Genomic DNA, 16,229 nt, shown 5'->3' with positions numbered 1-16,229 from the left:
CACAAATAGTCATGATACATAATTAAGATTTTCTCTACCTTCTGAAAAAAAAAAAAAAAAAAAAATGCCGAGCCCTGTTGCCGTGTAGCACTTGCAATAGGAAAGTCTGCTGAGAAAGTCAGTCATTGTCTTCATCAAATTGAGGTCGAAGAATTAAGGTTTTAGATCTGCGAACATCCTAACTTAATCAGAGTCTCCGAAATTAATCAGAGAAATGGAAGCTCAAGCAAAAGAAGGAGACTCTCTAGAGAAGCGGCCCGGCATCTTCTTCCTTGGATCCCCCGGCGTCGGCAAACGCTCTCTTATTTCTCGCAATTAATAAAGCTAATGGAAATGATTGAGGCAATAACAATAATTAGACATGTAATTAATTTTTCCTATATTTTCTATGGTATGTCTTAGCTGTATATGCTCATGATTAATTTGTTCGAGGAAAAAACAAATCTCATATTTAATTTGTGTAGTATGATTGTGGTGGGTACGTTAGTACTATAAAATATGATATTTGTCAAAACGGTCTTTTGTCTTTTTCGTCTTCCTAATAATTATTGAAAGCGTTGTTAAAAAAAATATTTTTGAAGTTTTAAAAGTATTTAAAGTATTTTCTATGAGAAGTTAATATGTTTTTTTCAAAAAGTATTTTAAGTGTTTTTTTTTAGAATTTACTTGTATTTTTATCAAAAAGCTTTCAGCAATTTTAGAAATACTTCTAAACGATCTCCTCTATTAAGATTCGTATTTTTTATCTTGAGTCTTGATATATATAAATATATATATATATATATATATTTTATAAATATATATAAAGAAGATGTGTTGTGATCCAAGAAGGTAAGAAATTCTAAGAGAAGATGCAAGTCCTATATACGTTCAAATCACCCCAAAGGAGGATGGAAACTTTTGCACTTCGTATTTGGATAAAATATATAATGCATATCTTTTGATACGCTTACCAGTTCGGGGTGCTAGTGTAACTTTATGCTCCTGATACATTTAATCATCTCATTGATTAATTGTATTTTAATGTTTTATTTCTCTTTTTCTTCCTATTTTTATTGTATTAATTACATTTAAATTTTCATTTTCATTTTATTCATCATAATATATTTTGATTACATTTAGGTAAACTAATTTTTTTAATATAATATATTCCCATGCAATTTGTATGTTCTTCATTCAAGTACATTAATTCATTTGATGGGGTAACATTGGGGAGACTAAATTTATGGATAATGCTTGGGAAACCAAATTTTTTAAACCAAATTTTTTAAACTAAATTTATAGACTCTGTGTCACCTCATATTTTGGCGCAATATTTTATAATGTTAGCACAAAAATCGATATTAAATTGTGAGATAATAGAGAGTCCATGCGTTTCACTTTTGAGAGACCCCCGAGTGTTTCTCAACTATAAATTTGCATGGTTTGGTGACTCCAATTGCTACCTGTTGTCTGCGTTTGTTTTGGCATTTAATTTCTTCTAAGTAAAGCAAAGTTCAGAGAGAGAGAGAGAGAGAGAGAGAGAATAATGGAGATCAGACCGCACGATGAAGATGAAGTGTACAAGGCATCACGGACCGGGAGTGTAGAATCCTTAAACAGGTTGATCAAAAATGACCCAGACATTCTATGGAGAATATCCCTGCAGACCGGCAAAACCGGAACCCCCTTACATGTGTCGGCTTTGCACGGCCACACTGAGTTTACCGAAGCCCTTTGCACTAAAAATCCCAAACTTGCAGAGCGGGTGGACGCCGATGGACGCACGCCCCTGCACTTGGCTTCTGCTGACGGCCACAAGGAGACTGTCGAAGCTTTGTTATCTGTGTATGCTGATGCGTGCTTGCGTTGCGATGAAAAGGGAAGAATCCCTCTTCACTATGCAGCCATGAATGGAGAAGTTGAGGTGCTGCAGAAGTTGATTGATAAAAATCCTGAGTCCATGTATGTCAAAGTTGAAAACAGATCGAAGGAAACAGTTTTGCACTTGTGTATTGTACACAACCAGTTAGAGTGCTTGAAACTGTTGGTTGAAAGAGACGACAGCAATGGCGAGTTCCTCAACTCAAGAGCTGGCTGCTGTGATGGTAGTGTGACCATCCTGCACTTAGCTTTGATGCTAAGGCAAATTAAGGTACGTATATATAGGTTTCTATACTGGATATTCTTAGTTTTTTACTATATTAATTAAATATGTTCATGTATAAATTTTCTTTTGTTTGTTCCCCTTTATATATAGTTTATGGCATTAATCTCAGTTATTATTATGAAGTTTTTGGTTTTTTAATTTTCAACATTTAATGCATTAAGCTTTTTTAGTCCCAATTTAATACTTAAGTCATCATTAATTCTGAGATATTTTTATACATTCTTTAAATTTTTATTTGTTAGAATTTACGTTGATGCATCTGCAGACAATAATTAGACGCCGGCAGGGCCCACCCACGTGAATATTAAAAAAATAAAATATTAAAAAATTAAAAACAGAGTTTTCTGGAATCGCATATGAGGAGGTATTGCAGAGCTCTATCTCCCTCCCTTCGACTGCACATGGGCGGCGGTGGAATAAATCCACTCCCTTTTTGTGTTGCATATGGGTTTCCCTTCCCCAGATCTGCAACCCACTCCCTTCCCTTACCTCCCGTTCAACTGGAATAAAAGAAAGAATCCCGTCCATCTGCATCTCAAGAAGTTGTAGAAGTATTAGCAGCAGCACCGCTGCCGGTCATCGGTTCGGCATCTTCCGCCGTCACCAACTCCGAATCCGAAGACAACCCATTGTCGCTGCGGCCTAATCCGGATACTCCAGTTGGCTGGCCAGCCTACGGAAACTTCAGTCTCGAATGGCTTAGGAACCTCGTGTTTGTTTTTTTATTGCATCTAGAAATCTGGACCCGACCCAAGTGCCCGTGTTTCCCGTAGTGGTTGTCGATAGCTTGGTCGTCTGCCCATCCAAAATCCTCCCCAAAGATGCCAAACGTTGATCAGTTAGGCCTGGAATCTACCGTGGTGGTCGTCGCAGACCTTCGTGGACCTCCTTTTTCTTTTAAATGATCTTCACCCTTTTAGGTTTTTAGTATTTTAGTTTTTAAAATTTTTAATTTTTTTAGTTTTTAAAAATTTTTATTTTAATTTCTTAAAACTGTAGACATCGAAATTTCGGTGAAACAAATGTTCACCAATGCATTAAAGTTTTGACGTGTCAAGGCATACATGGCATACGCCACGTGTTGTACAAATTGTACACATGACGTGTGACTCAACAAAATAGGAAGAAATACCCTTGAAGGATTAAACAAGTTTTTCTTCTCATTTTTGGGCAATGACAAGGCAAGCACATTTCAATCCATTGAGGATCAAAACAAGTTTTTTTTCTCATGTTGGGCAATGACAAGGCAAGCACACTTCAATCCATTGAGGATCAAAACAAGTTTTTTTTCTCATGTTGGGCAATGACAAGGCAAGCACATTTCAATCCATTGAGGATCAAAACAAGTTTTTTTTCTCATGTTGGGCAATGACAAGGCAAGCACACTTCAATCCATTACGGATCAAAGCAAGTTTTTCTCATTTGGGCAATGACAAAGCATACACATTTCAAGTTTAAAATGGTATTAAGTGGGAAAATTAGGCAATGGTGCTTGGAAAGGAAAAAAATATTTTTGTGGTGGTGATTCATTCTCAAAGCCTATAAATAGGCTTCTCCATCAAGGTATCAAACATCAACAGACACCAAAACCTTGAAGCCTTAAAGTTCTAAAGCTCTCAAGAAAATCCCGAAGGATCAAGAAAGCACTCTTCGTTCTTCGTCAAATCCTCCTTCAAGATCAAGCCCCAACGGCCCTTGAAGAACTTCCACCATTATTCAAGATCAAGCCCCAACGGCCCTTGAAGAAAGCGTTCATCATTCATCATCCGTTCATCCTAAGATCAAGCCCCAACGGCCATTTGGATCAACGACCTCAACAAACTCATACACCCATTCTTCAAGATCAAGCCCAACGCCCCTTGAAGATCCATTCATCAACTGTTCATCCTTAGATCAAGCCCGACGGCCCCTTGGATCAACAAACAAATCCACACATCTATTCTTCAAGATCAAGCCCAAAAGCCCTTGAAGAAAACCAACTGTTCATTCAAGATCAAGCCTCGACGGCCCTTGAAGAAAACCAATCGTTCTTCAAGATTAAGCCCCAACGGCCCTTGAAGATCCGCTCATCCATCAACCTTCAAGATCAAGCCCAAAAGCCCTTGAAGAAATCCACACAACCATTATTCAAGATCAAGCCCCGACGGCCCTTGAAGAAAGTGTCCATCCGTTCATCCTAAGCATAAGCCCCCAACGGCCCTTTGGATCAACAACCTCAACAAATCCACACATCCAATCGTTCTTCAAGATTAAGCCCAAAAGCCCTTGAAGATCCACTCATCCATCAACCTTCAAGATCAAGCCCAAAAGCCCTTGAAGAAATCCACACAACCATTATTCAAGATCAAGCCCCGACGGCCCTTGAAGAAAGTGTTCATCCGTTCATCAACTGTTCATCCTTAGATCAAGCCCCGACGGCCCTTTGGATCAACAACTCATCCACAAACCTACACCCTACGAAGATAGAATCAGAGGACCAAATTTGAGAGAGATCGTAACCCCAAAATCATTAAACAAAAAATATTATTTTGTACACGTTATTCTTGTTTCTTGTTTCAAGGAACTTTCGTGTTCACAACAACGTTTTAATATCCACGTGCGTCCATTGACACGTGACGTTCATTTATTGTCTATGCAGCTACAATATCATTAGGAGGTTCTGATGAAAAACTTAACGAATGTATAAAAATGTTCCAAAATTAATTATGACTTTTACCAAACTGAGACGTAAAAACTTGATGTATCAAATGTCAAAAACTAAGAATTTTCAAAGTAGGAAAGTGAGATTAATCCTAGTTTATATGTGCTTTCCCTTGTTTGTTCCCCCTAGGAGCATAATTTCCATCATATTAATAAGAAATTTTTTAGTGTGACCGAAACACGCATAGTACATCATGTGTTTTTATATAAGTGATGAGAAATTATATTTTTTAAGTTATTAACTGTTTAACACACTTATTCCACTATTTATATAGTGACACGTGGTGTACCACTTCGTGTTCCAGTCACATTAAAAAATCTCCCCATATTAATGAAGTGTATATATTATTTACAGACTATACGTTACCTGCTTTCCGTTGATACTATAAGAGCAGAAGCAGTTGGTGTGAATGGGATGTCTCTGACCATGTCAGATATCTTAGAGTACAGCAGCGTTGCAAGAGAGGACTTTAGCAGAAGCTTAGAAATTCAACAAATTTTGATGGACGCAGGATTAATCAGAAGAGAAAATAATGAAAATGACAATCCTAACTCAGCTGTTGCCGCTGCCGCTGTTGTTGTATCACCAAATCCAAGAAGGGTAGAGAAGAAAAGGAAGCTTCACAAACGAGTAGCACCATCGGAAAAGGGATCAAAGCCAGCAAGGTGGTTCTTGACAAAATTGATGAAATGGTTGAGATATCCGGATGATTGGGTGAAGGACACACGTGGCTTGCTGATGGTTGTGGCTACGGTGATCTCGACCATGACTTTTCAAGCCGTAGTCAACCCACCTGGTGGTGTATGGGAACATAATGATACAAACACTACCTTTAATAATATAACAGTTTGCAGTGAAGAGATTGTATGTAGAGTTGGAACTGCAGTGTTCGGCTACGGTAATGATCCCAAGGATTACTTCCGCACTTTCATAGCATTCAATACCATCACGTTCCTTGCTTCTTTGAGTGTCACCCTTTTGCTCGTTAGTGGATTTCCTCTCCACAATCGGTTGTGCACGTGGCTCTTATCGATGTCCATGTGCGTCACTCTCGCATTCTTGGCACTCACCTATCTAATTGTGCTGTACGTGATGGTCCCTAATTACCGTTGTTTCGTTTCATCGAGCTTGTACCGGATATTCTTTATTCTTTGGATTACGTTGCTGGTCATAGGCAGCGTACTTCAGACTATCCGGTTTCTTATGTGGGTGATGAAGCGGTTGCGACCCATGTACTTCAGGTCAACATCAGGTCTCAAGAACATGGTCACCACTGGCTCCTTTTCACGTAAAGATCCAACGTGTTTTGAAGAGAATGATGTGCCTACAGTTGTGTGATTACTCTGCCGCGGTGTGTTTGCTTGAAACAATAATTATCTGGGTCATACACCCTTTATGCATGTAGCAATTAGGGTTTAAGGTAATGAACTAGGTCAATGACGCTTTCTGGATCCGGGTTGGTAATTCAAGAGTGTTGCTTAGTTATGATAAGTAATCCATCTGCTATGTAAATTAGAAGTGTTTGTTGTCTTTAATTTGATGCTGGACACTAGCTACTTTTTTATTATTATTCATTTATGTCATTTGTTATCACATTAGCAAACTAACAACTGTTCTCATTCTCTCTGCCAGTAGTTTGTTATTAGTTAATACAGTATAAATGGCTTTCCCCCCCCCCCTCCCCCCCCCCCCCCCCCCAAAAAAAAAACAGCATAAATAGCTAAACATTGTCTCAGGATTTGTTTGTAAGTGAGTGCCTTTAAAATGATTAAAAGTGCTTTTAGAGAAAAAAATTTGAGTTCCAAAAGTAATTGAAGTGCTTCATGTGCTTCTTCCAAAAAGCACTTCATGCGTTTTTCCAAAATTCACTTGCGTTTTTATTAAGAATTAATTTTAAAAACATTTTCATTAAAAACGCCTTCAGTTATTTTAAAAACACTTACCAAACGAACGCTTTCACAAATATTCGCTTTTAAAGGACACTACTCGACTCAACTAACAAGACATTCCTACTCAGGCTGACCTTGAAATATAAACCAGAGAAACTAATTGAAATAATCAAAACCCAAATTCAATTTCAAAGGTATATAAGAGTCATGCAAAGGTGTGGCAGATGACTACAGACCATAGTGAAGCTACTTTTATAGTTATTTACTTCCTTACATGATAATCAAGGTCTAGCTAAGCTTTTATACCTTTTTAGTAGGAATTAACTCTACTTCCAAGGCATCCACCCGACAAATAACAGCATTCGGCAATTCCAAAGGGAGTTCTCCCACAAAATCCTTAAACAACTCAATCAAAATGAACGTAGATTGAAAGTCAAAAGTAAAATCAAAATGAATGTAGAATCAAAATAAAACACTGGATTTAACCTTATAGAGTCTAGAAACTGAAAGGGTTAAAATAGTCCAACTTCGAACTGATTACCTGAGTATAGGTTGAGCAGTGAAATTTGTGAAGTGTAAGATTGTGAATTTAGGACAATAAATTGTATACCAGTATACCACTCAAATAGAAGGAGATCGAAAGTGTTAAAAAAAAAAAAAAAAAAAAAAAAGAAGAAGAAGTCAGTAACAAAAACTGACCCAGCAAAATTGTTAACGTATTAAAAACTAAATATTTCAACAAATTATATACCCTCAGCAAAACCCCAAAATAAGAACACCAGCGCTTGCTGAAAGCAAAAAAAGAACGAAATCAGACAGCCACACACAGCATCCGAGCACATAAACAAAACCCCCAAAATTATAAAAAGAAAATTTAAACACAAAATCCATCTGTAAATCGAAAACAACCAAAAAAAAAAAAATTTTAATCAGACACACTAAGAACGACGAAAAACTCATCAGGCGACTCTAGGTTATGTGGGTAAGAAATGGATTTCGATCAAATTAAGAAAAAAGGCAAAAACTTCTAGGAGCTCAACGATTTCCCAGGAAAAGTAAATTAATTTCTAACAGAAAATAGAAAAAATAAAGTACATGCATAAAATCAAACATATCAACTTCCACACTAATCGAAAGCACAATTAATTGCATGAATATTAAATTAAAAATGCAAATAATGAGATTGAATCTGCGAACCTGAACAAAACAACGAAATTGACGGCGGCGTGAGCATGGCTGAGATGGCTGAGATCACAGGCGGTAATTCCATAGAACTACATGCTGACCTTGCCGGGTTCTATCGGCCTGCCGATCTGGAGAAAGATGGCAACGCTAAACAGCAAGTAAAACGACAATGCGGGAGAGAAAAAAACCTAGGTTCCAAAATACCCAAAAGGTGAGAATGGCGAGAGAAGCGAAATTGGGAAGAAGTCGAACTGAAAGGGCCATCGATGATGGACGCGTGGGCCAGAAGGGAAACGTCGTCCATTCGCTGTGACGGAATCAAACCACACAAACAAAGGATGATCAACGCGGCAATCAGGGGCATAACAGATATTTAAATGTGCCAAGCAGCAACAAAACGGCTAAGCAAACAAAAAAATCAGGGGCATTCCGCTTTTTTACTATTGCTGAACAGTGCCGGAATCCAACTGGGTTTTAGTATATATAATAATAATGTGGTGTAATGGTTAAGTAGAGTTTGGTTATACATGAGGTCCCTTCTTCGAAACTTGCTGACGCTAATGATTTTTCAAACTCCCAATAATAGATGTCCATAGCCAACAACCTTTTATCCTTCTGCTGTTTTTTTAAAACTCCCAATAATATGTTCACAGCCAAAAACCTTCTGTCTTTTTATCAGTTCATATAAAATAAGGTTTATACATTCGAGAGTAAGATCCAGTTATGTTGAAAGAAATATCTTATAATATTTTTAAGCTAGTCATAACCTTAAATTTTCACGTTATGTTGAAAGAAATATCTTACAATATTTTTGAGCTAGTCATAACCTTAATTTTTACTTGAATCTAACATATGAAATCTTTTTTTACCAAAACTTGTAAACATGCTCTATTTTTATAACATAACCATCTCAATACTAAATTTTATCTAAATTTTAAGGCTCTGACTTTAACTAAAAAGCTAGAAAAAGTAACTTTTAATTGTTCTCCAATTAACTATATTACTATATGTTTTTTTTTTTTTTAAATTTCTTTCATTTAGCTTAAAGGCCCCTCCTAACATAGATTTCTAGCTTTGTCATTGTCACAATGATATCTGAAATCATAATTTTATGACACTTTCATACATGTATTAAGGTTAGTGTTAAATCAGCCATTAATTGGTGACATAGCACATACATGGACAATGATTGAGCACTACGTGTCAAAATGGAGCCCCTCCCCTCATGAGAATCATAGCCACACATCCCTTAATCAACAAACCAAACCTCCAATTTCTCTGATACAAAACCTAACCATGCCGCTAATAGAGCTTCGATAAAAGCTCAAACCTTCACACTTTGGTTTTAAGAAGACAAAACCTAGAAACTTCAAAGCCAACCCCAGATTTGCTAAAATCGTCGTTGCTTCGGTGGTTCAAGAACTCGACGTTATCCAACAGCCTAGCAATGACTGCCATGGAAATGCAACGATGTTGTTCTGGGCATCGCACACACTGTCGACCACCGATCTCACTGCGATCCTGTTCATCTTCACTGGTCCAGGAGGGTTATAGATCGTGCAGGTTTTAGAAATGGAGGGTTTGGTGATCGCAGAGGAAAGAATGGAGGGAAGATTGGTTGGGATCGGGGGAGGTAGAAGACGATGGGATTTTTCAAAATTTTCTATTTTTAAAATTTTTAATTGTCACGTGGGCTTCATTGACACGTGGCCCAGTCATTGTCCATATGATATCACGTCACTAGTTAACAATTGATTTAACAGCAACCTTAACGGATTTATGAAAATATTCCTAAATGATAACTTCATGTACCATTTTGAGTTCAATTAATAGGTAATGGTAATTTTATAGATATCTTCATGTGTATATTTTCTTTTGTTTGTTGCTCTTTTTATATACTTTATGAGAATAATCTCAGTTTACTACTCTGAAGTTTTTTTTTTTGTTTTCAACATTTGATACATTAAGTATTTTTCGTCTCAACTTGATACCTAAAATCATAATTCGAGGACACTTTAACATATCCATTAAGTTTTCGTAAGAATCTCCGTTAACTAATGACGCGGCATTCATATGAATAATGACTGAGCGCTACATGCCAATATATTAAATAAATTCAAAAAAAAAAAAAACTAAGTTATCTGATAAACATTGAGGAGGAATCGCAAATGAGCAAATTTGAGTATCTATCTCCCTCCGTTCGACTGCACATGGGGTAACGGTAGAATGAATCCACTCATTTTTGTGCTGCATATGGGTTTCCGTTCCCCAGATCTGCAACCTACTCCCTTCCCTTACCTCCCTTTCAACTGGAATAAAAGAGAATTTCGTCCATCTGCATCTCAAAAAGTTGCAAGACGTATTAGCAGCAGAACTGTTGCCAGTCATCGATTTGGCATCTTCCGCCATCACCAACTTTGAATCCGAAGACAACCCATCGTAGCCAAAGCCTAATCTGAAAACCCCAGTTGGCTGGCCAGCCGACGGGAAGCTTAGTCTCGAATGGGTTAGGAACCTCAGGTTCGTTTTTTATTGGGCATCTAGAAATCTGGACCCGACCCAATTGCCCGACGTGTTTCCCGTAAAGGTTGTCGATAGCGTGGTCCTCTGCACATCCAAGATCCTTCACAAAGAGGCAAACGTCCATCAGCTAGGCCTGGAATCTACCATGGTGGTCGTCGGAGACCTTCATGGTCAGCTGCACGACCTCCTTTTTCTTTTAGATGATCTTCACCCTCTTAGGTTGGATAATTGAAATCAAATTGATGATTGAATGATTAATTAAGTATCGATTAACGTGTTTGTTTCTTATTGATGACATATTATTTGATTTAAAAAAAATTTGTCTTCTTAGCATTATTCTTTTATGTTTGTACGATTTTAATATTAAATTTTTTTTTTAATTTTAATTTTTTTGTTTTTTTTTCCTAATTTTTTAAATATCTATATGGGCCTATATGGACATGTGACATCCAGTCAATTGTCATATAGAGGTCATGTCATCAGTTAACGGAATTTTTGACGAAAAACTTACCGAATTTATGAAAGTGTTCCAGAATTATGACTTTAATTAAGTACCAAATTGAGACGAAAAAATATTACATGCATCAAACATTGAAAATCAAGAAAATTCAAAGTAGTAACTTTCTCTTGTTTGTTTCCCTAGCAGCATAATTTCCACCATATTAATAAAGTGTATATATTATTTACACACTATACGTTACCTGCTTTCCGTTGATGCTATAAGAGCAGAAGCAACTGGTGTACATGGAATGTCTCTGACCATGTTAGATATCTTAGAGTACAGCAGCGTTGCAAGGGAGGACTTTAGCAGAAGCTTAGAATTTCAACAGATTTTGTGTGTCACCCTTTTGCTAGTTAGTGGATTTCCTCTCCACAATCCGTTCTTCACGTGGCTCTTATCGACGTCCATGGGCGTCACTCTCACATTCATGGCATACACCTACCTAAGTGTGCTGCCTTTGATCGTCCCTTGGTACACTAGTTCGGGTTTTTCAACATTTCCTATACGCATTTACGGGATATCCTTTTATATTTGGTTTCCCTTGCTGCCATAGTCGGTGCAATACACACTATTCGGTTTCTTATTTGGGTGATGACGTGGTTGAGGCCCATGTACTTCAGGTCAAAATCAGGTCTCAAGACCATGATCACTACTGGCTCCTTTTCATATAACGATCCAACGCGTTTTGAAGAGATTGATGCGCCTGCAATTGTGTGATTACTCCGCCGCAGTGTGTTTACTTGAGAAAATAATTAATTTCGTTAGACACCCTGGATGCATGTAGCAATTAGGGTTTGGGGTAATGAACTAGGTCAATGACGCTTTCTCAATCTCTATTGGGTTGGTAATTCAAGAGTGTCGCTTAGTTATGATAAATAATCCATCTGCTATGCAACGTGGAAGTGTCTGTTGTCATTGATGCAAGATACTAGCTACTTATAGAAGTAGTCTTGTCTAAGGAAATAATCTCTCTTAAGGTTTAGGAATTAATATTGTAACTTGATTTTGATTGTATTTCTGATTTGTAGAGATCTTTAACTGTTAAGTATACATGCCTGTATATATAATCCTTTGTGATATGAATAGAATTATCACTAGCAAAAATGTTTGCGCTTCGCAGCGGGTTTTGGAATCGTAACCCACAATCTATCAAAGCCATTTCTAAATAATTCAGAAATTAATCAAAGCAACTTGATTCACATGGTATAATAAGTCTTTCAGTTTCATCTAGATTTTATTGGATTTGCATTAAGAGCCTATGTACCATCAAAATAACTAATTTCTAAGTCCTAACTGACATGCCCCGACCCCAATGTCCTCGGGATATCGTGATGGTCACGTGCTGGCCGACACTCGAGGGGTGACAAAAATCATTTAATTAATGCAAATGCTAAGAATATGTGAAACATGCATATAAATTGAGATTAATCGTGCAATAGGGACGAATAACACAATACTAAAGTTCAACTGCTAACAATTTAATATTAAAATAATGCATGACATGTTCAAAGCATACGTCTCATACAGAGTACAAGCGGAAATTTAAGGTAGAGAAGTGTTATTACAATAGATGTTGAAGAAGAAAGAATATAGCAAGATATCATTCATAGAGGAATGCCTCGTAGCTTAGATTGTAATCCTCGTTCCTAGGTCCTGAAGGGGGTGCAAAACAAACATGAATGGATCAAGTTTATATATATATATATATATATATATATAGTGAAACAATTATCAACATACTAACCCTAGACTCTGATCTAGGTATTGAAACATTGGTAAGTTCGAGGGGAAGAAAGGATTACCTGAGTTTTGCTGTGAAACGGCCGAGAATGGCCATGATTCCTTTTGACACCCACGGGCTTGCCGGAGCTGGGTTTTACTTCCCTGAGCCGATCTTGTGTTAAACCTTGCCAACAACGAGTGTATATCTCAACAATCAAACCCAAACATCAACCTAAAATAGAGAGAAGGAATCCTGAGGCTTACCTAGCTGGAAAGACGAGGAATCTCACTGGAATGTTTCTTGGGTTTCACCGTGCCTCACAACGACGAGAGAGAGAGACGACGGGGTGATGATGATGATGATGATGATGATATCGTTGACGTCGGGGAGGGTGTGTATGCTCGAGTGTGTGTGGGTTGAGGGGTGAGAGAGTGAGAGGGTTTCGAGAGAAAAAGAGTGAGTGCAAAGAGAGAAAGTTGAAAGTGAGGGTGAGAGAGAGATCTCAGGGTGGGGGAAAGCGAGAGAAAAGTGGGGACTGTTGGGGTGCTGCCATGTGGCAGCTTGAGGGTGGAGAAAAATCCCACTTTTAGATCCGGATTGGGTAATAAACTAGGGACTAAATTGATAATTCCATTAAACTTTTGGGAAAATTACGGAATTATACATATAATTGCGGGTGGAGTATAACACTAACTATATACGATTTACATGATTTTTTATGGATTCTACAACGTGCTTGTTTAATTGTTCCTATTGTGTAGTAATAGCTGCTAGTGATGTGGCAAAATGCACCTGTACAGAAATTCAAAACTAAATCCTGATTTGAGATTGTGCTTGTTTAATTTCTAAGTTGTAAGATCCCACATTGATTAATGGAGATGGGGTGATGTGTCTTATATGTACATGCCCCTCCCTATAGCACAAGGCCTATTGGGGACTCACTGGTTTCAAATTCCATCGGAACTTCGAAGTTAAGCGAGTTCGGGCGAAAGCAATCCTAGGATGGGTGACCCACTGGGAAGTTCTCGTATGAGTTCCCAAAATGGACAATGTCGTGCTACGACAAAGCCGAGACTGGGATGTGAGAGTGTCACGCCCCAATCCTGACATACGTTCAGAATTGACACGTGACGTCACCAAAAATCCGTATCTATCATACCCCACCTCCGGGATATAGGCAATCACAACTCAATAATCGAATCGCATAGTTATTTTTCGTATGCATTATGGCAGCATCTAACCTCCCTGTTAGACTGCCTATGTACCCTAGACAGGGATCAAGCCATTCGTAGTTCATCATGCACAATAATTGACATACAACACAGTCCGATTAAGTCGAAAGGCATAACATTTCTCAATCAATCAATAGAACTTGACAAGCATGAAATTACTCGACTCAGGTTTACATAACAAACCCACTTGAAAATCATGATTTCCCCTCCATCAATATATAAATTATTATGTTGCAACATGATACTGCAATTCACAACATATTTCATTTCAAGGAACCAACGAAGCACAATACCATTCTCTAGCCACATTTATCAACAAGTCTAATCATAACAATAACCATGATATCCAACATAACAATCTCACATGACGATTAACATTTCCACTTCATCCATCCATAAATCATCACGTTTCCCACATAAAATCGCATTTCATAGTGTGTAACATAGTTAAGAATTAACAAAGTACACTTTATTCTCTAGAAATATTAATCAACTAAAATACTCATGATAATCACACTCATATCCAACGTCATTCCATAATCACATCAATCAATAATGTCGACCATCACATCATCAATAACACATACTACATGTCGAAAAGCAAGGCTAGAGCAACAAAATTCGGTTGAAGACTACATCTTTGGAAAAAGGGATTTTGGACCACCCAATGGACCAAGGCACTAAAGGGGATTCCGGACCATCACTTAACGGAATCCAAACAGAACTCAGTTCCAGACTATCCAACCGAATTGAACGGAAGTCCAAGAAGCATAACAACGGCTCGAAGGAACAAGACATGATTCAAGTTACCCAATTCAAGAAAACTCAACAAAACGAAGCAATATCGAGCACACATCCACATCACAATGGGTTATCGGTCGATTACTAGACCTCACATCTCCCAAGCAATTCAATATGCATTTCAATCACATGTCACAACCATTTCCAGTACACAAGTTAAATCACATTTCACTTCATCATACCAATCACTATACTTCCAACATTATATCTCAATATATAGCTTGTAACATATCAAGGAATCACGAAGCACAATATTAATATTTAATTATGTTAATCAATCAGTGAGATAACATATCATTTCACGAATTTAATTAAAGAACTCTACATAATTCCCAACTTGGGTTATGAATAATAACATGGTAATTCTAATTTATTTTCACAATATCTATTGTGGGTAATTCACATCTACTCGAACTTAGGATTCTAAGATCACCTTACGGAATCAACAAGAGCAAGGATTCCGGATTGCTCAACGGAATCCAACAATATTGGGTTCCGGACCACTCAACGGAACCAAAATATCAAGCGGTTTCTCATAATCTACCCAGACCTATCATATGTAAAGTCAATGCCAATATTATGGAATTGATGCACTGGCAAATCAGGCACTCAGATAAGCTGAGAGACTCGGGTAAGGGACAATAAAATAAGCATGTGATACAATAATAAAACCAGCCATCAATCATAATTTATAAACCTTGAATATAAATCTTTCATAAGAAATCAATACCAAACTTTTGAAAACTCCGAGGGAGTCACCCAGACAGCCAAAAGTTCATTTCAAACAACCATAACATCTCACACCCATATTCACATACACACAATGAAAGTAGAATTAGGGCGACACAGTTCAGCCAAAGCTTACACCTTTGCAACCATCTCAAACTAAACTCAGTGAACTAAGGTGGATACAATCCCGGACCATCACTCAACGTTATCACGAAGTAAGAGGGATTCCGGACCATCACTCAACGGAACCCAAACCAAGATACAATTCTTGACCATCACTCAACGGAATTGCGGAGTGGAGTAGGAAAGATTCCGGACCATCACTCAATGGAATCCAAACCAGGATACTATTCCGGACCATCACTCAACGGAATCGCGGAGTACATTGCATAACCACCAATCAATGAAACAACACATTAATCAAGTTACTCAAGTTATAAAGGCTCAACGAAACAAGAAATGAAATAATGAAACGAGCATTGACACATGTTTCAAAGCAACAAACCCCATGACAATGGGTTAACGGTCCACCACTAGCCCTCACCTTCATCAAATCAAGCCAATCATACAAAACAAACCATATTTCCAATATGCACGTCAAATCCCACTTCATATAATTATATCATTGGCTAAATATGAAAATTAACAATTTATAGGAAAAATGATTATAAAACCATTTCATATTCACATATATTAAAGTCACTCACATTTCATCATATCATACCATCTATGTAAATCAACCACCTTTCGAATATGCACGTCAAATCACATATCACGATCATCATCAGTACACAA

At 37.5% G+C, this 16,229-nt stretch overlaps 1 protein-coding gene across 1 annotated transcript; it reads left to right on the top strand.

Moving 5' to 3' along the window:
- Window positions 1-1,409: 1,409 nt before the first annotated feature.
- On the top strand, window positions 1,410-6,457 carry LOC125469976. The gene is made up of 2 exons (XM_048568280.1): window positions 1,410-2,134; window positions 5,205-6,457. Exons 1-2 carry the CDS (start codon window positions 1,529-1,531, stop codon window positions 6,186-6,188), a joined length of 1,590 nt encoding a protein of 529 aa, XP_048424237.1. The 5' UTR covers window positions 1,410-1,528; the 3' UTR covers window positions 6,189-6,457.
- Window positions 6,458-16,229: the final 9,772 nt, after the last annotated feature.

Source organism: the organism of the source record quoted next, unplaced genomic scaffold (assembly GCF_019419815.1).
Source record: "Pyrus x bretschneideri cultivar Hongxiangsu unplaced genomic scaffold, Pyrus_bretschneideri_v1 Contig48, whole genome shotgun sequence".
In the NCBI taxonomy this organism is placed as follows: domain Eukaryota; kingdom Viridiplantae; phylum Streptophyta; class Magnoliopsida; order Rosales; family Rosaceae; genus Pyrus; species Pyrus x bretschneideri.
This window is presented reverse-complemented; position numbering and strand designations above follow the sequence as displayed.

What these genes read in the sequence shown, in the direction of transcription:
- LOC125469976 (XM_048568280.1), top strand. Translation starts at nt 1,529, where the DNA reads ATGGAGATCAGACCGCACGATGAAGATGAAGTGTACAAGGCATCACGG. An exon ending in TGATGCTAAGGCAAATTAAG is followed by an intron (nt 2,135 to 5,204) that starts GTACGTATATAT and finishes TATTATTTACAG; the next exon opens with ACTATACGTTACCTGCTTTC.